The following is a 23,898-nucleotide window of genomic DNA, read 5'->3' on the forward strand; positions in this document are numbered from 1 at the left end:
TATTCAACATAGTACTAGAAGTCCTTGCAACAGCAATCAGAAGACAAAAAGGGATCAAAGGTATCCAAATNACCCTTCAGAGTGTAGGGATAGAGGGTACATTCCTCAATCTCATAAAAACCATCTATGAAAAGCCTACAGCAAATATTATTCTCAATGGGGAAAATCTGGAAGCCTTCCCCTTAAGGTAAGGAACACGACAAGGATACCCACTCTCACCATTATTATTCAACATATTACTAGAAGTCCTTGCAAGAGCAATTGGACAACAAAAAGGGATAAAAGGTATCCAAATTGGCAAAGAAGAAGTCAAAATGTCTGTCTTCGCAGATGACATGATACTCTCTATATATTAAACCAAAGAGAATCCACTCCCAAACTATTAGAAGTTATAGAGCAATTCAGTAATGTGGCGGGATACATAATCAATGGTCAGAAATCAGTTGCATTTCTATACATGAACATTGAGACTGAAGAAAGAGAAATTAGGGAATCCATCCCATTTACAATAGCACCAAAAACCATACATTCCCTGGGAATTAACTTAACCAGAGACATAAAAGATCTATAAACTACAAACTATAAACCACTCTTGAAAGACATTGAGGAAGACACAAAAGATGGAAAAATATTCTATGCTCATGGATCGGAAATATTAACATAGTTGAAATGTCCATGCTACCCAGAGAAATCTACACTTTCAATGTTATCCCGATCAAAATACCAATGACATTTTTCAAAGAACTGGAACAAATAGTCCTTAAATTTGTATGGAACCAGAAAAGGCCCCGAATCGCCAAGGAACTGTTGAAAAGGAAAAACAAAGCTGGGGGCATCACAATGCTGGATTTCGAGCTGTACTACAAAGCTATGATCACAAAGACAGCATGGTACTGGCACAAAAAAAGACAGATAGACCAATGGAACAGAATAGGGAACCCAGAAATGGACCTTTGGCTCTTTGGGCAACTAATCTTCGATAAAGCAGGAAAAAACATCCAGTGGGGAAAAGACAGTCTCTTCAATAAATGGTGCTGGGAAAATTGGACAGCTACATGCAAAAGAATAAAACTTGACCATTCTCTCACACCATACACAAAGATAAACTTCATATGGATGAAAGACCTCGATGTGAGACAGGAATCCATCAAAATCCTAGAGGAGAATAAGCAGCAACCTCTATGACATTGACCACAGCAACTTTTTTCAAGACACATCTCCAAAGGCAAGAGAAACAGAAGATAAAATGAACTTGTGGGACTTCATCAAGATAAAAAGCTTCTGCACAGCCAAGGAAACAGTCAAAAAAAACTAAGAGGCAGCCCACGGAATGGGAGAATATATTTGCAAATGATACTACAGATAAAAGACTGGTATCCAATATCTACAAAGATCTTCTCAAACTCAATACAGAAGAAACAAATAAACAAATCATAAAATGGGCAGAAGATACAAACAGACTTTTTTGCAATGAAGACATACAAATAGCTAACAGACACATGAAAAAATGTTCAAAATCATTAGCCATCAGGGAAATTCAAATCAAAACCACACGAAGATACCACCTTTCGCCAGTTAGAATGGCAAAAATTGACAAGGCAAGTAACAACAATTGCTGGAGATGATGTGGACAAAGGGGATCCCTCCTACACTGTTGGTGGGAATGCAAGTTGGTACAGCCACTCTGGAAAACAGTGTGGAGGTCCCTTAAAAAGTTAACAGTTGAGCTACCCTGTGGTCCAGCCATTGCACTACTGGTTATTTACCCCAAAGATAGAGACGTAGAGACGAGAAGGGCCATATGCACCCCAATGTTCATAGCAGCATTGTCCACAATAGCTAAATTGTGGAAGGAACCAAGATGCCCTTCAACAGATGACTGGATTAAGAGGATGTGGTCCATGTATACAATGGAATATTACTCAGCTATCAAAAAGAACGATTTCTCAACGTTTGCTGCAACATGGACAGCACTGGAGGAGATAATGCTAGTGAAATAAGTCAAGCAGAGAAAGATATTTATCATATGGTTTCTCTCATCTATGGACCATAAGAACTAGGAAGATCGGTAGGAGAAGAAAGGGATAAAGAAGGGGGGGGTAATCAGTAAGAGGAATGAAGTGTGAGAGACTATGGACTCTGAGAAACAAACTGAGGGCTTCAGTGTGGAGGGGGCTGGGGGAGTGGGATAGCCCATGATGGGTGGTATTGAGGGCATGTATTGCATGGTGCACTGGTTGTTATACGCAACTAATGAATCATGGAACTTTACATAAGAAACCAGGGATGTACTGTATGGTGACTAACATAAAATAATAAAAAAACATTAAGAAAATAAATAAATAAAAATTAAAAAAATAAAAAGAACACCTTGAGGCCATTTTGAGGAATTATCATTTATCTTCTGAACATATATTTCAACATAAATGTTCCTTATGTCTCCTACCTGCCATCAAGTGTTCATTTTAGTTGCAAATTAAATACTATGACTAAGAATAAAACAATTTAAAATATATCATGTTTAATAAAGCTGGTATTACTGAAAAGAAGAAAAACGCCAGTGTAGCAATGTTTGAGTTTGTAAACTATGAAACATCAAGGGTTAAAATTTCCCAATGAATAATGGAATTTTTAAGGAAAATTTTGTATCTTGATTACCATAGAATATATTTCTATCTAGGTGAAAAAATAACTGAAAATAAATCAAATAAAATATAAAAATATATATATCATGTTTAAGGTAATTGCAATGTCCACTCTGTTCAAATTTCTACAGTAAACTTGGTTTAGATAGACAATCAAACTCTTGAGACACAACAGGCTCCACATAGCACCAAATTTATTTAGCTTTACTAAAGGATGAGGGCCCATAACTCTTAGGCACAAGCATGCTGTTCCTTAGAGACATGTGTGCTCACAAGAGAATACTGAGTGCAAATGACCCCAGGTCAGGGAAGCCATCAGCACTGAGCCCTCCTTAGCTTTATGCCAGCTGGCCAGCCCCTTAGCCCCTTAGCCATATGAATACCCCCTCATTATTCAGGGCAGCTGCATTTCATCAATGTCAATTACTCATTGCTAAAGAACCAATTTTGACAGTGTACATGTACAGACTGAACACCTATACATAATCCTCAACCAGATTCTATTTAATCAGCAACATATCATCCCAATAATTCCTTGAGTTTAATATTGCAAAGAGAAAAGTTCAGGATTCAAATCTTCAAAAATCCCTAAGCCTAGAGGAAAAACTATAGAACCAGTTGGTAACCCTTTTCTTCAGTTCACCTCCAGATCCCCATTAAAACTTCCTTGATACATGCTTCAGGCATTTTCTTTTTCTTAGTACAGCCACTTCTATAATAGTTGCACAAAAAATTTATACTACAATATAGACAATCACCAAGACTTGCATCCTCCAATGAGGATTTGCAGTTCTTGGGATTCTCTTTGCAAAACAAGTTAACATGACTCTGCTCCATTCACAAGTTTTCTGATATATATTCCTTTACCAATTCCTCCATTCCTCCCTCCTCCATTTCCCTTCCTCCTCTGCATTGTTTCCCCTTTTCTATAGGTATTGATAGAAGCATTCAACTGTATAGTGTCTTCTGGCAAGTTTCCATGGAAAGTACATCAACTGTGGATCTTAAGTCAACTCCCCAAAACATCTATTCATCTTGGAGATCATCTTCTACATTGCCTTGATTTTCATTTAGCTCTATATGTGAAGCTAAAAATCTTTTATTATACTCTGTAACTCTAACAGAGATTAAAAATAAAGCTTAATACATCATATACCAGTTAACATTATGGTGTCATTTTCCCAACTTTCCAAGCAAAACACCGTTTTCCCAGATATTACTTATTTCCTTTAACCAACGTGGTCACTATAGGCCATGGCTCGGTAAACTCTAGGTTCCATCTGGTCTGGAGCATGACCATATTCCAGCCACCAAGAAGCAAGTTTTCACTATGCCAGACTTCCAGATTCTACTCTGAAGTACCACCCTTCGCCTTTCCAAATTCCAGGGGAATCAATGGGACATAGCCACCATATCACACAAAGAGTCACCCTCTTGGACATCATTCTGTTTCCATGATGCTTGCTTGTAAGTTTTCAGTCACATTACATATCTGACATAGTCGAAAGCAAAGCAGATTCTAAGATGCTGTATGAGCAGCAAGGTTAGCTCTTTTTATGCCCTTAAAGAGATGCCATCATGGCTCACAGCAATATAATGTATCAGCTTCCAGGCAAAATAAGACAATGTGTTCACTTCAGCTCAAAGATAGGCTTTCTCTCAAGGCTAAAAAAGAACCAATATTACAATGTAACCAAAACAAACAAAATTAAATAAAAACCACCCAAATCAAGCCTGCTATTATTCAAGCTGGTCATCAGGTGATACTGAGTGATGTCGTTTCTTTAAACCAAACAAGTAGAATTCTAAAGTATAGCTAATATTCTGGCTTCGTTCATTCAAATCTCATTCTCAAAAGAAAGCAAATCCAGAGGTTTCTCCCACATCTGCCATGGTTTGGCACAACAGACATCTAAGAGCACATTTCTCTTGCTCCAAGATACAGTCTTGGGAAAATACATTATCCCATACCAGCATCAGTATCCATTTGTGTGCTTCATTTCCATCTATCACAATTCCCCCCTTGCCCATTCATTATCTGTCCCAAACCAAATAATGAACCTGGATCTCTGGATTCAGCCATAATGTCCACCCATAGGGCAGATAGCAGGATTAGCCTTGCATAACTGCCCCTTTTGTCCATTTTCAGGAAGGAGAAGAAATCCAATTTAAAAAGCAAAGGGTGAAAATAAAATTTTAAAAAAAGAAAAAAAGAAAAAGAAAAGGGAAGAAAAGGAAAGAAAAGAAGAAAAGAAAAGAAAAGAAAAAAAAGAAAAGAAAAAAGAAAGAAAAGAAAAGAAAAGAAAAGAAAAGAAAAGAAAAGAAAAGGCTGAGGGAACTATACCAGCAAGCAGCTGCATGAGTAGCATTTAGAGGGAGTCCTGATGTAGACACAAGGTGACGTCATTAGCTTGCCATTGTTGCCTTTGGAAAAAATCACAGTTAAATTCCAAGATAATGAAATAGTATCCTGAATGGCAATTTCTCTTGTTTCTATAGTCTTGGCCCAAGTTTTTCCCAAGAACTGAACTGATTGAGCACTGCATTTTAGCCCATCAATTGACCATCTTTAGCTGTTTTGTATGTACTGTTGGAGTTACCCCAATTTTCCATGGTTGCTTCTTCTGAAAAGGAGACCATCATAATATCATCAATGTGAAAAAAAAACTGAGTTTTGATGGTTGTGAGCATATACTAGAGAGTTCAGTTACCCCCCCCTTTTTTTAAAGATTTTATTTATTTATATGAGAGAGAGAGAAAGGGGGAAAGCACAGAGGGAGAGGGAGAGAGAAGCAGACTCTCCAATGAGCAGAGAGCCAGATGTGAGGCTCCATCCCAGGACCCTGGGATCATGACCTGAGCTGAAAGCAGACACTTAACCAACTGAGCCATCCAAGCACCCCAAGATTTCAGTCACCCTTGTGGGAAGATGCATTCCTCCCACTAAAAACAAAAACAAAAACAAAAACAAAAAACAAAATTGTGGCTGGCCTCCTTCCAAAATTCAAATAGAAAAGTAGGCATTAATCAAATCTGTCAATGTTTAACCTGTTGTACTTCCTAAACACCTTTCACTGTGTCTACAGCTTGCTGAAAAGCCATGATAGCCAACATCTCCAAGAGTCACCTGCTTTAATCCTAGACCAAATAGGATGACTGCTATGAAAGTGGAGAGATTATCAGTCCTGCTTCTTCTGTTTAATCTTCTCATGATTCAGTATTGCTTAATATTCATTCAAAAGTGTGTATGGTGGAGAAAAGTGGGACTATTATATGGGGACTAAATTGCCACACCTGCCCAATATTGTTCAATAAGCAGCCAAGTACATTTGACCTCCCCTGAGGTTGGTTTTCTTCCCAGTTGCACTGGAGTGATGTCAATAACTATGAAGGGTAAGATTTTACCTACTTGCAAGCTAAAAAATTTAGTCTGCTGTAGTGTCATGGTAGAAGTTATGAGATCCCTGGATCAAAAGACTTTATTACTCATGGAACATGAAACATAAGGTTCATGTTTGCATGGTTCCTCTGGCACCAGGTAGATGCTGCACTGCAGGTATCAAATTTCCCAAGCTGGGAAAGGCATCAGCATGATTAAGAACAGGAAGAGTATGGGGGTGCCTGGGTGGTTCAGTCTGTTGAGTGTCCGACTCTTGATTTCGGTTTAGGTCATGATCTTAGGGTTGTGAGATTGAGCCCTGCATTGGCTCCATGCTCAGCATGGAGTCTGCTTGAGATTCTCTCTCCCCCTCCCTCTGCCTGTCATCCAGTTCATACTCTCTATCCCCCCCCTCTGTAAAATCAATCAATCAATCAACATTTAAAAATAAAATAAAATATTTTTTTAAGCAGGAAGAATACAAGTGTGCCTGAATCCTGATCATCAAGGGGAGAAGAGAATGAAGAGATTAGCAAGGTAAACAGAAGCCAGATTTTCAGGACTTATGGATCATGGTAAGGAGTTCTGAATTTTATTCTTATAGATAGGGACCCATGCAACTCTTCAAAGTAGGAAATATCATAATGTGATTTATGCCTGAAGAAGATCATTCTGGTTGTTATGTGGAAAAAGGATAGGAGAAGGTCAAGAGTGAGAAGATTAGTCCAAGTGAGAAGTAAGGATGGCTTAATTAGGAGGTGGTAGGAATATGGAAAGACATACATAGATTTAAGACCATATGGAGATCAAACCAACATGTCTTGCCAATGAATGGGGGGGAGAGGCTCTGTGCTAGAGGTAAAGGAAGAATTGAGGCTGAGGTCTATGTTTTTTGGCTTGAAGCAAAACCAAACATACAATAGGTGGGAAACTAGGAAACAAGATTTGTGCAACTAGAGGGACATTATAAGAGCTGCTTTTGAACAAAAGTGCCTTTAAATGCATATAAACTTTGGAGTGTTAGTACTTTGAGTGTAAGTAAAGGCATGGAACTAGACAATATGACCCAGTGAATTACTAAAGAGAAAAGACCAGATCAATACCATAGATGTGGGCAAAGATTTAGCTGTAAGAGTGGACACCGTGGTGTTCATCAGAACAAAACAGTAGCCCCAAATCCATCAATAGGTGAGTGATTAAGCAATACTAGGCCCAAATGATGCCACCCCCAAATTACTAGAACTCATACAACAATTCAGCAATGTGGCAGAATAAAAAATCAATGCACAGAAATCAGTTGCTTTTCTATACACTAACAATGAAACTGTAGAAAGAGAAATTAAGGAATTGATTCCATTTGCAACAGCACCAAAAATCATAAGATACCTAGGAATAAATGTAACCAAAGAGGTAAAGGATCTTACTCTAGAAACTACAGAACACTTATGAAGAAATTGAGGAAGACACAAACAAATGGAAAAACATTACATGCTTATGGATCGGAAGAATAAACATCGTGAAAATGTCTATCCTGCCCAGAGTAATCTACACTTTCAATGCCATCCCTATTAAAATACCATTGTCATTTTTCACAGAGCTGGGACAAACAATCCTAAAATTTGTATGGAACAAGAAAAGACCCTGAATCACCAAGGGAACATTAAGAAAGAAAAACAAAGCTGGGGGTAACACATTGCCTTACTTCAAGCTACATGACAAAGCTGTGATCACCAAGACAGCATGGTACTGACAAAAAACAGACACATAGACCAATGGAACAGAATAGAGAACCCAGAAATGGACCCTCAACTCTGTGGTCAACTAATCTTTGACAAATCAGGAAAAAATATCCAATGGAAAAAAGACAAGTCTCTTCAATAAGTGGTGCTAGGAAAATTGGACAGCTACATACAGAAGAATGAAACTTACACCATCCACAAAGATAAACTCAAAATGAATGAAAGACCTCAATATGAGACAGGAATCCATCAAAATCCTAAAGGAGAACACAGGCAGCAACCTCTTCGACATCGACCACAGCAACTTCTTTCAAGACACATCTCCAAAGGCAAGGGAAACAAAAGCAAAAATGAACTTTTGGGACTTCATCAAGATGAAAAGCTTTTGCACAGCAAAGGAAACAGTCAACCAAAAGAGGCAACCCACGGAATGGGAGAAGGTATTTGCAAATGACATTACAGATAAAGGGCTGGTGTCTAAGATCTATAAAGAACTTCTCAAACTCAACATACGAAAAACAAATAATCAAGTCAAAAAATGGGCAGAAGACATGAACAGACACTTCTCCAAAGAAGACATACAAATGGCTAACAGACACATGAAAGAATGCTCAACATCACTAGCCATCAGGGAAATACAAATCAAAACCACGATGAGAAACCACCTTTCATCAGTTAGAACAGCAAAAATTAACAAAACAGGAAACAACAAATGTTGGTAAGGATGTGGAGAAAGGGGAACACCCTTACAGTGTTGGTGGGAATGCAAGCTGGTACAGCCACTCTGGAAAACAGTATGTAGGTTCCTCAAGATGTTAAAAATAGAGCTACATTATGACCCAGCAATTGCACTACTAGGTATTTACCCCAAAGACACAGACCTAGTGAAAAGAAGGGACACATGCACCCCAATGTTCATAGCAGCAGTGTCCGCAATAGCCAAACCATGGAAGGAGACGAGATGCCCTTCAACAGAAGAATGGATAAAGAAGAGATGGTCCATATATACAATGGAATATTACTTAGACATCAGAAAGGATGAACACCTACCATTTGCATCAACATGGATGGGACTGGAAGAGATTATGCTAAGTGAAATAAGTCAAGCAGAGAAAGACAATTACATATGGTTTCACTCATATGTGGAACATAAGGAATAGCACGGAGCACCACATGGGAAGGGAGGGAAAGCTGAATGGGAAGAAATCAGAGAGGGAGAGTAACCATGAGAGACTGTGGACTCTGGGAAACAAACTGAGGGTTACAAAAGGGAGGGTGGTGGGGGAATGGTGTAGTCGGGTGATGGGTATCAAGGATGGCATGTGTTGTGATGAGAACTGGATGTTATATGCAACTAATGAATCATTGAACACTACATCAAAAACTAATGATGTCCTATACAGTGGCTAACTGAACATAATATAAATAAATAAATAAATAATAAATAAATCTGTTTAAAAAAAAACCACAAACAAAACAATACTACGCCAGCATGTAAAATTGTGCTCTACAATGTATTTGCTTACATAGAAGAGGTTCATGATGTTAAAAGAGTTATGCAGCTACATATCCCATTTTTATTCAAGAACTCTCTGTACATGTGCATAAAAATTAAAGTAAAAGAAATAAATATACATAAAAATATTAATGGTGGTCTGAATGGCTAGATTACAATTTTTTTTAACTTCTACATCTTCCTCAGTCAACATGTATCATTTGTATAATAGGAGAATAGCTATGAAAAAATGAATTGACTCCTCAAAGCTCATCTTTCTAGGGACTTGTGTGTAGGCATTAAGCTAACCCCAGGAAACCAGAACCATCCAATCTGTCTTATTTCTTAGCATAATTGGTGTAGCCAGTGGTTCTGACCCCTCGCTGCACATTAGAAACAGCGGGGAAACTTGCATTTCTATGCCAGGGCCCTCCCCCTAGAGATTCTGACTTAAGCGGTCTGGACCATGGCCCAGGCATAACTATTTGGAGGCCCAGGTGATTCTGATGGGCAGGTAGGGCTGGGAACCACTGGCAAGCCCTGGCTTGGTCTCCAAAGCATGGTCTGTGAAAACTGGGAGGAAAGGAGGGTAGAAAAGAATCTAGAGACGGAATAATTGTAAAAGAAAGAAAATTTGGAAATAAAACATTAAAGAAAAATTAATCAGGACACAAAATGCAAAGAGGAAAAGGTTGAGAACTCCTTCTACCTTTAAATAGCTTTTATTTCACACCAGGCACTAGTTGCAAAAATCTGATCCTTGCACAGAAGTTGATAATAAGAGGCCGTTCCCAAAGCTGCTGGAGCAGGTGTTTCCTCCCAAAAGAGGGTGGGCCAGAACTGTAAATCTCATTTTGGAAGTTTCGAGCCCTGGGGATACTATTCTGTGTTGCTGCCACTCTTGCTGCCATCTGTACTGAATCTCGGCTCCCGTTTCTGGGGCAGCCCTCGATCCAACTGGCAGCCCCATGGTTTGCATTCTTGCACAATGTGTGAATGGACGGAGAGAGCCTTTGGCAAGGCAGCCCTGGGGTCTCCTTCCCTCAAAAGATTCGCCAGTGAACCTTGCCCTGCTGTTGTCCTCTTTAATTGCTCCGCTGTGGGGAGCAATTGAGATTAAATGGCTACTTGCTGGGTGGCTGTGCAATGCTAGGCCTGCATGGCCCTATTTGGAGCATTTGTTGTATCTCAGGATTGAATGAAACAACTGCTGCTTGCTGAAGCTCGTGGGGTGTTCCTTGAAGCCATGTCAAAGCAGGCCCTTACTTTTGCAAAACAGCCTCCAAAGTCAAACAGGCTCTGTACTGGAGCCATTCTAGATAGAGGGATGTCACAAGCAGAAGCCAGAAGACACAGAAAGAACTGGGCAGAAGGAAATTTGGGGCTATGAGTCAAGAAGATGGTTTATCATGGAAGTCCAGGTTGATCTGAATAGCCAGCAAGGGAGGGAGAGACCCCCCACTCCCAGAGGTTCCACACTTCTCTAACAAAGCTGGGCAAGCTCTGGAGCAAAGGTCATCCCAAAAGAGTCCAGAAGTTCTGTATTTTGGATGCTAAGTCCCAGAGTAAGGACTACTAACTATGACCTTGGGCAAATTGCCAAGCTTCCTTAGGCCTCACGTCAGTAAACCTGCAAGAGGGTGACAGGAAAGCATAGGAAATCAAGGTGTGTTTACAGCTTTTCCTGGAAGTGTTCTCAACGATGAGCTTTGAGCCATGTTTATTCAACCCCATTATACGGAATGGATTGGGGACCTCATTTAGATTGAACCAAAGCAAATGCCAAATCTCTTGGCAAACCCAGAAGCTGACCACTTCCTATCACCTGCAGTCTTACTCAGCCTCCCATGAACTCTCTTGTCTCATTGATTACTACTTTCCCCCTCACTTACTTTACCCCCCACATGCACACTCCTGCCCCAAGACCTTAGCACTCAATGACCTAAGCCAGACTCATACTGGAGAGTAAATTAAACTTCTAGTAGAAAGAACAAGCATTTCCATTTAGTAAGGATCTCTTTAGGCCCTACTACAAATGAATTACAAAATGTATATATCAAGGCAGACTAACCAGGAAAATTGATGCTTAATTATTATCAATTATTAGCTGTAAACCAGTTCTAAATTGGGGATTGTCTACCACACAGAAAGCTTTGTTTACTCAGGCCTTTGATTCTGGGCAAAATCAGTTGACAGGGTGCCTATTATTTACTAACTTTAAACATTTAGATGACATAGTTCTAACTTTCTTCTGCTTATGTCCGATTCAGCCCAATGTGCCAAGCAATCATTAAATGTAAAAGAAAAACATCTCAAACAATCAGCTTATGAGATGTGAGGTAAGTGCACAAGAAACCAGAGCAAGAGTTAAACAGGCTTAGCAGGTGATAAGAAAGGGTTGGGGGGGGGCAGATACAGACTAGAGAGAGGAGATCTCATCTAAAGGAGGCTCTAGCCAATTATTATTTCATGGAAAGGTGGGTTTGCTTGATTTTTCAGTGCAAGCCCCCAACCCAAATTTATGAGAAATTCCTGTTTTTAAATATTGACAACTAATTCAAATTGAAAACAAAAAGGAGCATGGGTCAAACTATATCTCTGGGACAGATTCATCAAACAGACTGCTAATTTGTGAGTTCTCAATTGACACAGAGAAGGTTGCAGTAAATAAGGAATGAGACCAATGGAGCTCTATACAATGCAGAGTGAAGAGTGATGACCCCTGAACTTGAGGTCACGAAAGGTGTCAGAAAGAAAACAAGTCTTAAGAAAGTGCCTGAAGAACATGATTTGGAATTGCAGGCAAGTGTGTATACACCTGCCAAACTTCAGAACAGCCAGCAAAAGAATGGAGACAAGACAGACAACGCAGAGCCCACCGAACTGAAGTACTGTAAGCATGCTAGCGCACCAGGATATTTGACTTGTCCTTTTACTCCCATGTTTTCACCTTCTAAGAATACAGGCAGCCCTGGACTCATTGCCTCAGGGCAGAAGTCACAAGCAGCTGGGACTACAGAGCTTGTTTTCAGAACCCCCTGGGTCTAGGGTATAATTCTCAAGAAAGGTGGTCATAAAATGAAATGAATAGCATAGAGAGAGCTTCCCCTTGGCTGTGGAAGTGAAAGCAAGCAGAGAAGCTGGGCAGTCTAGTGGCAGAGGTAGCCTGCTCCCCATTTGCCAGGAAGAACCATCCAGGAAGGCACAGGACCCAAAAAGAAAAAAAAGGGTGTAGTACACCCAGGCAGATAAGTTTCTACATGGCTGCCCAGACAGATTCCCAGCTACCATCTGGAAGTACCAGGGAGTCCCCAGGAAAATGCATATACCATTTTACCACATATGAGTATGTGTTGACAAATGCTTCAAAGCTGGAGAGATCCCTCACCATACCTTAGCTCCCCTGAAAAAGAGTAAAGTTAAAGTTTCTGAGGACCGAATAAAATGGAGGCTTAAAATAACAGTTGCTTTGTTTTTCACACACCTGAGTTTGTAGACTGAGATTCAAACTGGCTCCCTTACAGAGGAGTTAAATGTGAAGGTGGATAGGTCAGAAGCAATGTCTGAACTTGAGTCTAAGCTCCTCTGCCAATGATCGGAAGCAATCTCTAAGACGGCCTCCAATGAACACCATACCCTGGTATTCACACCCTTGTGTAGTCCCCTTCCACATTGTACCAGGATTGGTCCATGCATGACCAATAGCATATAGCAGAAATGATAGCATACCACTTCCAGGACTAGGTTATACAAAGACTGTAGCTTCTATCTCACTCTTGTGTGCTATGTCTCTCTCTCTCTCTGATCACTCTCTCTGGGAGAAGCAAGCTGTCATGTTGTGAATAGCTTTAGGAGAAACTCACATGGTAAGGAACTAAAGCCTCGGACAACAGCCAGTGAGGCGCTGAGGCCAACCACTGACTATGTGAGTGAACTTTGAAGCAGAGTCTTGAGACGCAAGTCTTGAGATGACTGCAACCTCACAAGAGACTCTGAACCAGAACACCCTACCTAAGCCACTCTCGGATTCCTGACCCTTATAAACTCTGAGATAATAAATGTTTGGTGTTTTTACCTGTTAACTTTTGGGGTAATTTGTCATACAGCAATAGGTAACTAACACATTCCCACCTTGAAAGATACATCAGAAGTTGAACCTAATAAATAGGAATTAAATGACTGGCCAGCACCGAAGTGCACAAATGTCCTTTCTCTGCTAAGATGGTGCCAGTAACCTTCTGCCAGAGGAGTAGATTCAGGAGAGAGAAATGGATAGGGTGGAGAGTCAGGGATAGATCATGATCTTGAGCTGATTCAAGAGAGAGGATTCGGGTAGACAGTCGGGTATGATTGCTAAGCCATGCAAAGCACGAGGCACTTCTGGGTATTACAGGACAAATCTTGTGCAGAAATTATATGTCGGCAGAGGGAAGTTTGCCATCATTGTTTACAGCAGTTGAGGAACGAAGAGTTAGTTCCCGGGTATTCTGGAAGCTTCAAGCCAAAGCCCCACAGGCTGGGGAACATAGTTACTTGCATTGGGTGATTTAAGGTAAAGACTAATTTTCAAGAGCAGCAAATCTTTGCAAGTCACTTCTTCCCTCCCACTCATTTTTTTACACAGAAGGGGAACATTTGCTGTTTTTTTAGTGCCTAGAGCCTTAGCATCTGCCCCCTTGTCATTTGGGAATTGAGTATTTCAGCACTTGCTGATTTTCAAAGTAGCCATTAATCACCCATGACAAACCAGAAGTGATTATAAACTAGAGCACTGAAGGGTTAACCCCAGGGCTTCTTCATCTCTGATGTACCTGACATTTATTCTCCATGGTCTATGAAGCTAGGGTGTATACCCCCAGAACCGAAGAAAGAGCCTGGGCTGGGAAGGCCTAGAATCCAGCCTTCTCTGGACAGGTTTTCTGAAGCCTGTTTCCAGTACCATGTCTTCTCCCACAGGTACCCTTCTGTCTTAGGAGATCCCACAGGAGAGTGCTTCCAGAATGGTGCCAGGGACTTCCCGACAGCACGGGTTGCCTCCACTGCTATCTATTCCCACTAGAGACGTTTACAATCCTAAATGAACCTATTTTGGATCCTGATACTTAAAGGACTCCTCTAAATTAGTACAGGCCTTTTCTCAAGGAGGGTCATTCATATAACCTCACCCTGGTGATTCTTCCTTTTAACCTTGTGACAAGGTATCCATTCACAAAGGACTGAATTTGATTTTACACTCTCTTGTCTGGAAGCTGGAAAGCAGGGAAGAACTGAATGTAAGTTTGTGGTATCAGGGGAAGGGCAACTCGTGATGAGCACCCCCTGTCAAGTGTTAAGAAAATGTTGAAGTGAACGACCAGTGGTCTTTGTCATTGGGGGTTTGGATGGGCTGAGCTGGGCTGATGGCCAGAGGCAAAGGCTCTCTGTTACCTTCAACCTCTCTTTACGAGCATGGCTTTTGCTTCCTAACTGTAGGAAGAAGAGGAGGTTTGGGCAGGCAAAGGAGGAGTGTAGAGAAAGCTGACTGGGGCAGAAACTAGGGGTAGTATGGAGACAGCTCTTTTCCAGGACCCTTGGATGGATTTGAACACCTATGTGTAGGGGCATAACGAACAGTCAGAATAGTTCACGAGAAGCTTGAGGATACTCGACACAGACAGAGCTGCTTCTGGGCCCAGGGATGGAGTCAGACACAGCTGTTGGAAAAGGTCCATCTCAGCAGAGCTAAACATGCCTCTGGTCCCTCAAAGGAGGGGAATTCCTGAAACCATTCACATTCCTAACTCCATCTGCTTCCCAGAGAATCCAATCTGTAACTTGTACACTTTGGCCTTGTTAGAACCTTGTTCCACTCAGAATTAGAATCATTGTAAAAGATTTGAGAAAAATTAATACCTGTCTTGTGCTTAAAGACAAAGTTTTCGTACCACTAGAGTAAGCTTAGCATCCTGAGGTTTTGGAAATTTAATTCTCCAGAACAGCTAGTACATTTCCTTCAGTTTCTAGTGTGGTGTCTGCAACATGTTTCATTAAAGTTACCACAGGCACTTCAAAGAGTGGGAGATGGTATTTGGTTAGCCTGAAGCTTAGCCATGCTGTCAACAAAAGCCATAGACCATCTCACGTCCTACTTTCTCTAATAACCTATCAGGGGGTTTTCCAGAAGGGCCTCCATGACCAGACACCTAAAAAAAGTGTTTTCAGAAGCCTCTTCTAGCCTCCCATTCCCAGGTCTCTTGACACTTAAAGATGTTTATGTCTACAGGGCAGTGTCTAAAGACAAAATTACAAGAACCCCAATGTATAGATGAAAATGAAACTTTTGATTAAATGAAGGAATGTGGAATCCAGAGTCTCACCAAACCCAGTTAGAAACATGTGGTAACATTAAATGGTATGTTTGGATGTGGCCAAATGGGCCCCTTCATTTTGCTGCTCACACTGATGTTTATTTTGTTTTTGTAAAATGATAGCCAATTATATGGGGCTCTATGTCTCTGCCAGGGCGAGCAATGCCTGTGGGCCCAGCTAAAGCACCACTGGGGGCAGGTACATAGCAGGATCTATTCTGTGCTGGTGATGGCAGCATGGCAGTAGTTTAAGGGGCTGCAAAATTTAGGGTCTGGAGTGGTGGTTATAAACATTGTCACTTGAATGTCCTTCATGGCTATAAGGGCTCCAAATCTGGATTTTCATCTTTCTTGCAAATTACTTTCTTTTCTGCTTAAGTTAGCCAGAGTCAGTTTTTGCAACCAAAACCTGACTTTCAATAGCCTCCAAAAGGTGGACAAAGGAAGAAAACTTATTTCAATAGGAAAAGATTCAAATGTTTCCCAAAACAGAACCATACACCTGTCTGATGCACTCTTTCCCCCTGTTGGATACACTGCACTTCTGGTGGCTTAGGGTACACATTTGGTGTGTTGTTCTTTCAGCTTGAACCATGACAAGTGTCTCAAAGATGGGGCATAGGCCAGGATCAGGTACCCTGGCAGGCACAGAAGAGCCATGGTCCTAAAGGACTAGCTGCAAGGTAGAGGGTGAGCCTCTACTGCTAATTAATGAAGCTTAAAGAATGATACAAAATAGACATTTTCCCTCCACACAGACTTCTGCATAAAGTGCCTCAGATGGCATCCTGCCTCAGTGTTGTTCCTTGAGGAGCAGAACTGAGACAAAACTTGCTTGTGGGTAGTTGGTTTGTCATGGCCACCCAGAGATCAGCAATGGGGAGAAAAGGAGCATGAGATGGGGGGGAATGAAAGCCACACCAGATGTGTCATCATCATTGAGTTGTCACCACTGTAGATCAGTGGGGGTCAGCCTTCTGAGAAGGCCAGGAAAAGCATACCCCAGAATTGTCTACCCTGGGGACAAAAGGGAATAGCATTAATAATGGGCTATGTCCACTGGCCAAGGGTTGCCCCATGGGGCCCTAACCCCACACATCCAGATTGCACATGCAGCTGTATGAGGTAGGCTCTTACAACTCCCACCTCCCTCTCACCCCAGGCTATAACAGTAGCTCCAGGGCAGGTGTGGCCCTGCCAGCAGAAGGCGCTGACACCTGGGAACTGTGCATTCTAGCTGTGCCTGGAATCAGACGCTAGGCCGCAAGGATGTGAGATGTTGTGCAAAGCATCCCATCTCACTCCCAGTGGTGCTGTCTCATAGCCCATCATGCTTTTCAGGTTAGTCTCATGTTGCATATCTGCCAAGAAAGATTGTTGCCCAAGTTCAGTCATTTTCAGGTGGTTTTTTTTTTAAGATTTTTATATTTTTAAGTAATCTAACCTAATGTGGAGCTCAAACTCACAACCCCTAGATCGCGTTGCTTGCTCTACTGATGGAGTCAGTCAGTGGACCTAGTCATTTTCAATATTTCTGGGACAAGCCCCACATCATCATGGAGGCAAAACAAAGATCCTGCCAGGTCTTGGCCTCTTTTCCTTGTGTACACTCTTTAGTCTATGCATCATTGCTTTGGATTCATTACCATGGGCTGGGCACCAGGAAGAGGGTCCTAAGATTTCCATTTGGGTCTTAGGAAAAGAAATCCTATTTAAGTCTAAAGCATGAGCCTCAGACTCCAACCCAGTTTTTCCAGGCTCTGTATGGGGTCCTGGGGAGTATATATCACAGACGCAGCTAAAGTGGCTGCTCGTCCCCCATGACCTATTGTTCCTTGTGTGTGGAGCTCCACTGAGATCTCCCAGGAAAGGGGTTACTGAACCAAGACCTGACACAGGGTCTCTCACCACTTTGTTGGGGGTTTTTTTCATAATAATATTTTTATTATATTATGTTATTCACCATCCAGAGCATCCCTGGTTTTTGATGTAAAGTTCGATGATTTATTAGTTGCGTATAACACCCAGTGCACCATGCAATATGTGCCCTCCTTACTACCCATCACCAGCCTATCCAATTCCCCCACCCCCCTTCCCCTCTGAAGCCATCAGTTTGTTTCTTAGAATCCATAGTCTGAGAGAGTAGTGTTTTAGCAGGATTTGGCTATCAAAAGAGTTCTGAATTTCACTAGATGGGCTTAACAGTATATGTGATATGACAGGGAAAAATAAAATAAAATGATCTGTGGTGAAGTATCAAAGTTCTAATACAGGTGTAACTGGAGTCCCAGAATAGAAGGAAGACACAGACAGGGCAAAAATATTTGAAGAAATAGTCTGAATTTCCCAATTTGATGAGAAATGTGAATTTGGAAAATGAAGAATCTTAGTGAGCAGGATAAACACAAGTAAATCACACCTAGGTACATTATGGCTAATTGCTAAAAACCAAAGATAGAAGAAATCTTGAAAGAAGCCTGACAAAAAGGATACTTTACACACAAGGGAACAAAATTAGGAACTATGGTTGGTTTCCCATCAAAATCAATTGAAGGCAAAAGTCAGTGTAATGACATCTTTCAAAATGCTGAAAGAACCTTACCCCTGTTAGAATGGCTATTATCAAAAAGATAAGAGATCACAAATGTTGGTGAGGACATGAAAGAAAGGGAACCCTTGTGCACTGTTAGTGAGAATGTAAATTGGTGCAAACATTATGGAAAAGTGTATGGAGTTTCCTCAAAAAATTAAAAATAAAACACTGTATGTGAGCAATTCCACTTCTGGGTATTTTACCAAAGAAAATGAAAGCACTAATTCCAAAATACCTGTACCTCATGTTTATTGTAGCTACAATGTACAATGTACAAAGTGTACAATAACCACAACATGGAAACAGCCTAAGTGTTCATCAGTAAATGAATAGATAAAGAAAATGTGGTATATATCTCCAGACAGTTAGAATATTATTCAGCTATTTAAAAAGTGAAGTCTTGCTATTTATGCAACATGGGTGAACCTTGAGGGCATTATGCTAAGTGAAATAAGTCAGAGAAAGATAAGTACCATATAATCTCACTTACATGTGGAATCTAAAAGCAAAAACCAAGCTCATAGGTAAAGAGAACAGATTGGTGGTTACCAGAGGCTGGGGATGGAGGTAGGTGAAATGGATGCAGGAAGTCAAAAGGTACAAACTTCCAGTTATGGGGTGCCTGGTTGGCTCAGTCAGTTAAGTGTCTGACTCTTGATCTCAGCTCAGGTCTTGGTCTCAGGGTCATGAGTTCAAGGCCTGCATTGGGCTCCATGCTGGGCATGGAGCCTATTTAAAAACAAACAAACTTCCAGTTATGAAATAACAGCATGGTGACTATAGTCAATAATACCATATTACATATTTGAATGTTGTTAACAGAGTAAATCTTAAAAGTTATCATCACAAGAAAAAAAATAAAAATGTTCTAAGTTAACCAGACTTATTGTGGTGATTATTTTGCAATATATACAAATGTCAAATCACCATGTTACACTCCTGAAACTCATATAATGTCAATTACACCTCAATTAAAAATTAAAATTAAAGTGATGAAAGAAAACTGTCAACCCAGAATTCTACATCCAGCCAAAATATCCTTCAAGAGTAAAAGACAAAACTGAAACATTTTCTGATAAACAATACGTAAGAAAATTCATCACCAGCAGAACTGTTCTATAAAAAAAAGTTAAAGGATGTTCTACATACTGAAGGAAAATAACACCAAATGAAAACCTGGATCTTCAAGAAGGATTAAAGAACACCAGAAATAGAAAATATATAAGCAAACATGAAATAGCATATAATTTTGACAAATATATATGGTAATATGTGTAAAGCAATAACTATTACACTAAATTGTGAGGCTTATAATATATGTGAATGCAATATACACATATATATAACATATAAATATGTATGTATATGTGTATACATATATAAGCTATCATGCAAAGGATAAGGTAAGTCAATGAAAGTACATGATTGTAAGGTATAGTTTGAGTGAAATGGTATGATATTAACTCAAAATAGACTGTGAAAATGTAAGGATATGTATTATAATCCTAAAGCAACCACTAAAATAAAAGTTAGCAGATAAAAATAGAATTTAAAAAAATTAACACAAAAGAAGATAGGAAAGAAAGAACAAAGGAACAAAATACAGTTAAGACAAGCAGAACATAAATAGCAAAATGGCAACCCTAAATCTAACCATGATTACACTAAATGTAAGTGGACTGAACACTCAAAAGGCAGAGATTGTCAATTTGGTTGAGAAAAAAAAAAGACATGCTAACATTCTATCTATAAGAGATTTTTTTTAAGTTTTTATTTAAATTCTAATCCATTAACAGTGTCATGTTAGGTTCAGTTGTACAACATAGTGATTTATCACTTACATACAACACTGGGTGCTCATCACAACACGTGCAGTCCTTATTCCCCATCACTTATTTCACCTATCCCCCCACCCGCCTCCCCACTGGTAATCATCAGTTTGTTTTCTAGAGTTAAGAGTCTGTTTCTTGGTTTGCCTCTCTCTCTCCTTTCCCCCTTTGCTCATTTATTTTGTTTCTTAAATTCCGATATGTTTAGAAATCATATGGTATTTTTCTTACTCTGAGAGACTTATTCAGCCTAGCAAAATACTCTCTAGCTCCATCCATGCTGTTGTAAATGGCAAGATTACATTTTCTTGATGGCTGAATAAAAATAATATTCACATATGTCACATCCTCTTCATCCATTCATCTATCAATGGACACTTGGGCTGTTTCAATACTTTGATTATTGTAGACAATGCTGTCATAAACATCAGGGTGCATATATCACTTTGAATTAGGATTTTGGTATATAAGAGATATTTAAAACTCAAAGATATAAACAAGTTTAAAGTAAATCTACAGGAGAGAATATACCATGCAAAAAGGAAGCATAAGGAAATTAAATTTGACACATTAGGATTGTATATGCTATTCTGTAAGACAAAGAATTGCCATCAATACAATATGGATGCAAAAATTCTCAACAAGATCCTACGTAATAGGACCGAACAATACATTAAAAGGATTATCCATCATGACCAAGTGGGTTTCATCCCTGGGATACAAGGGTGGATCAACATTCGCAAATCAAACAGTATGATAGATTATATCAACAAGAAAAAAACCAAAAATCATATGATCCTCTCAATAGATGCAGAAAAAGCATTTGACAAAATACAGCATACTATCCTGACTAAAACCCTTCAGAGTGTAGGGATAGAGGGTACATTCCTCAATCTCATAAAAACCATCTATGAAAAGCCTACAGCAAATATCATTCTCAATGGGGAAAATCTGGAAGCCTTCCCCTTAAGATCAGGAACACGACAAGGATGCCCACTCTTGCCATTATTATTCAACATAGTACTAGAAGTCCTTGCAACAGCAATCGGACAACAAAAAGGGATAAAAGGTATCCAAATCGGCAAAGAAGTCAAACTATCTCTCTTCACAGATGACATGATACTCTATATGGAAAACCAAAAAGAATCCACCCCCAAACTACTAGAAGTTATACAGCAATTCAGTAATGTGGTGGGATACAAAATCAATGCTCAGAAATCAGTTGCATTTCTATACACGAGTAATGAGAAGGAAGAAAGAGAAAATAGGGAATCCATCCCATTTACAATAGCACCAAAAACCATACATTACCTGGGAATTAACTTAACCAGGATGTAAAGGATCTATATTCTAGAAACTACTCTTGAAAGACATTGAAGAAGACACAAAAAGATGGAAAAATATTCCATGCTCATGGATCGGAAAAATTAACATAGTTAAAATGTCCACGCTACCCAGAGAAATCTACACTGTCAATGCTATCCCGATCAAAATACCAATGATGTTTTTCACAGAACTGGAACAAACAGCCCTTAAATTTGTATGGAATCAGAAAAGGCCCCGAATCGCCAATTAACTGTTGAAAAGGAAAAACAAAGCTGGGGGCATCACAATGCTGGATTTCGAGCTGCACTGCAAAGCTGTGATCACAAAGACAGCATGGTACTGGCACAAAAACAGACACATAGACCAATAGAACAGAATAGAGAACCCAGAAATGGACCCTGGGCTCTTTGGGCAACTAACCTTTGACAAAGCAGGAAAAAACATCTGGCGGAAAAAAGACAGTCTTTTCTAAAAATGGTGCTGGGAAAATTGGACAGCTACATGCAAAAGAATGAAACTCTCTTACACCATACACAAAAAAAACTCCAAAAGGATGAAAGACCTCGATGTGAGACAGGAATCCATCAAAATTCTAGAGGAGAACATAGGCAGCAACCTCTACGACATCGGCCAAAGCAAACTTTTTCATGACACATCTCCAAAGGCAAGAGAAACAAAAGATAAAATGAACTTATGGGACTTCATCAAGATAAAATCTTCTGTACAGCCAAGGAAACAGTCAAAAAAACTAAGAGGCAGCCCACGGAATGGGAGAATATATTTGCAAATGACACTACAGATAAAAGGTATCCAAGATCTACGAAGAACTTCTCAAACTCAATAAACAAGAAACAAATAAACAAATCATAAAATGGGCAGAAGATATGAAGAGACACTTTTCCAATGAAGACATAGAAATGGCTAATAGACACATGAAAAAATGTTCAAAATCTTTAGCCATCAGGGAAATTCAAATCAAAACCACACTGAGATACCACCTTAAGCCAATTAGAATGGCAAAGATAGACAAGGCAAGAAACAACAATTGTTGGAGAGGATGTGGAGAAAGGGGATCCCTCCTACATTGTTGGTGGGAATGCTAGTTGGTACAGCCACTCTGGAAAACAGTGTGGAGGTCCCTTCAAGAGTTAAAAATTGAGCTACCCTATGACCCAGCCATTGCACTACTGGGTGTCTACCCCAAAGATACAGACGTAGTGAAGAGATGGGCCATATGCACCGCAATGTTCACAGCAGCTTGTCCACAATAGCTAAATCGTGGAAGGAACCGAGATGCCCTTCAACAGGTGACTGGATTAAGAAGTTGTGGTCCATATATACAATGGAATATTACTCAGCTATCAGAAAGAACGATTTCTCAACATTTGCTGCAACATGGACGGCACTGGAGGAGATAATGCTAAGTGAAATAAGTCAAGCAGAGAAAGACAATTATCATGTGATTTCTCTCATCTATGGAACATAAGAACCAGGATGATCAGTAGGAGAAGAAAGGGATAAAGAAAGGTGGGTAATCAGAAGGGGGGATGAAGCATGAGAGACTATGGACTCTGAGAAGCAAACTGAGGACTTCAGAGAGGAGAGGGTGGGGGAATGCGATAGGCTGGTGATGTGTAGTAAGGAGGGCACATATTGCATGGTGCACTGGGTGTTATACTCAACTAATGAATCATAGAACTTTACAGCAAAAATCAGGGAAGTACTGTGTGGTAGCTAACATAATATAATAAAAAATATTATGACAAAAAAATTAAAAATAAATAAATAACAGAAAAAAAAGAATTGCCATCAATAAAGAGACATTTCAAATTATAGAAGAATAAATTCTTCAGGAGACAAAGCAATAAAATTTTAAATGTATACGTCAACTAACAGAACTTGTAAGTACATGAAGCAAAAATGGATAGAACTAAGGAAGAAAAAAAAATCCATAATTATAGTTGGAGAGTTAACATTTCTCTCTCAGTTACTGCTAGAGAAACTGGACCAAAAAAAAAAAATCAGTAAGGACAGAGACTTGAAAAATACTGTTGACCAGCTTGACCTAAATGACGTCTGTAGAACACTTTATCACCAACTGCAGAATATATATGGTACATTCATCAAGATAGATCATGTGCAAAACCATGAATTAAGTGCCAATAAATTGAAAAGATAAAATTCATACAGTGTATGTTCTCTGTGCACAATGGATTTAGAAATCGATAACAGTTATCTAGGAAAAAATAAACTGCAAATATTTGGAAATTAAACACACTTCTAACAAGTTAAAGAAGAAATCAAAGGAAATTATAAAATATTTTGAACTGATTAATAATTAAAATAAAGCATACTAAAATGTGTGGGATGCAGCTAAAACATGCTTAGAGTCTCAGAGGAAAATTGTACCTACAAATGTTTATTTTAGAAAGGAAGAATTTTCTTAAATCAATAATCTAAGGTTCATTGTTAAACAGCTATATAAAAGAGCAAAGTAAACCCAAAGAAAGCACAATATAAATAAGAGAATTGATGTAATTGAGAA

General features: G+C 39.6%; 1 protein-coding gene across 1 annotated transcript in view; it reads left to right on the forward strand.

The window, feature by feature from the left end:
• The first annotated feature begins 11,973 nt into the window (after window positions 1–11,973).
• Window positions 11,974–23,898, forward strand: part of TOPAZ1 (testis and ovary specific PAZ domain containing 1) — a 192,580-nt gene continuing 180,655 nt past the window's right edge. Inside the window, 1 exon segment of the mRNA XM_034663557.1 lies at window positions 11,974–12,151. Within this exon segment, the coding sequence (XP_034519448.1) occupies window positions 11,974–12,151 (178 nt within the window).

Source organism: Ailuropoda melanoleuca, chromosome 6 (genome assembly GCF_002007445.2).
Source record: "Ailuropoda melanoleuca isolate Jingjing chromosome 6, ASM200744v2, whole genome shotgun sequence".
Classification (NCBI taxonomy): Eukaryota; Metazoa; Chordata; class Mammalia; order Carnivora; family Ursidae; genus Ailuropoda; species Ailuropoda melanoleuca.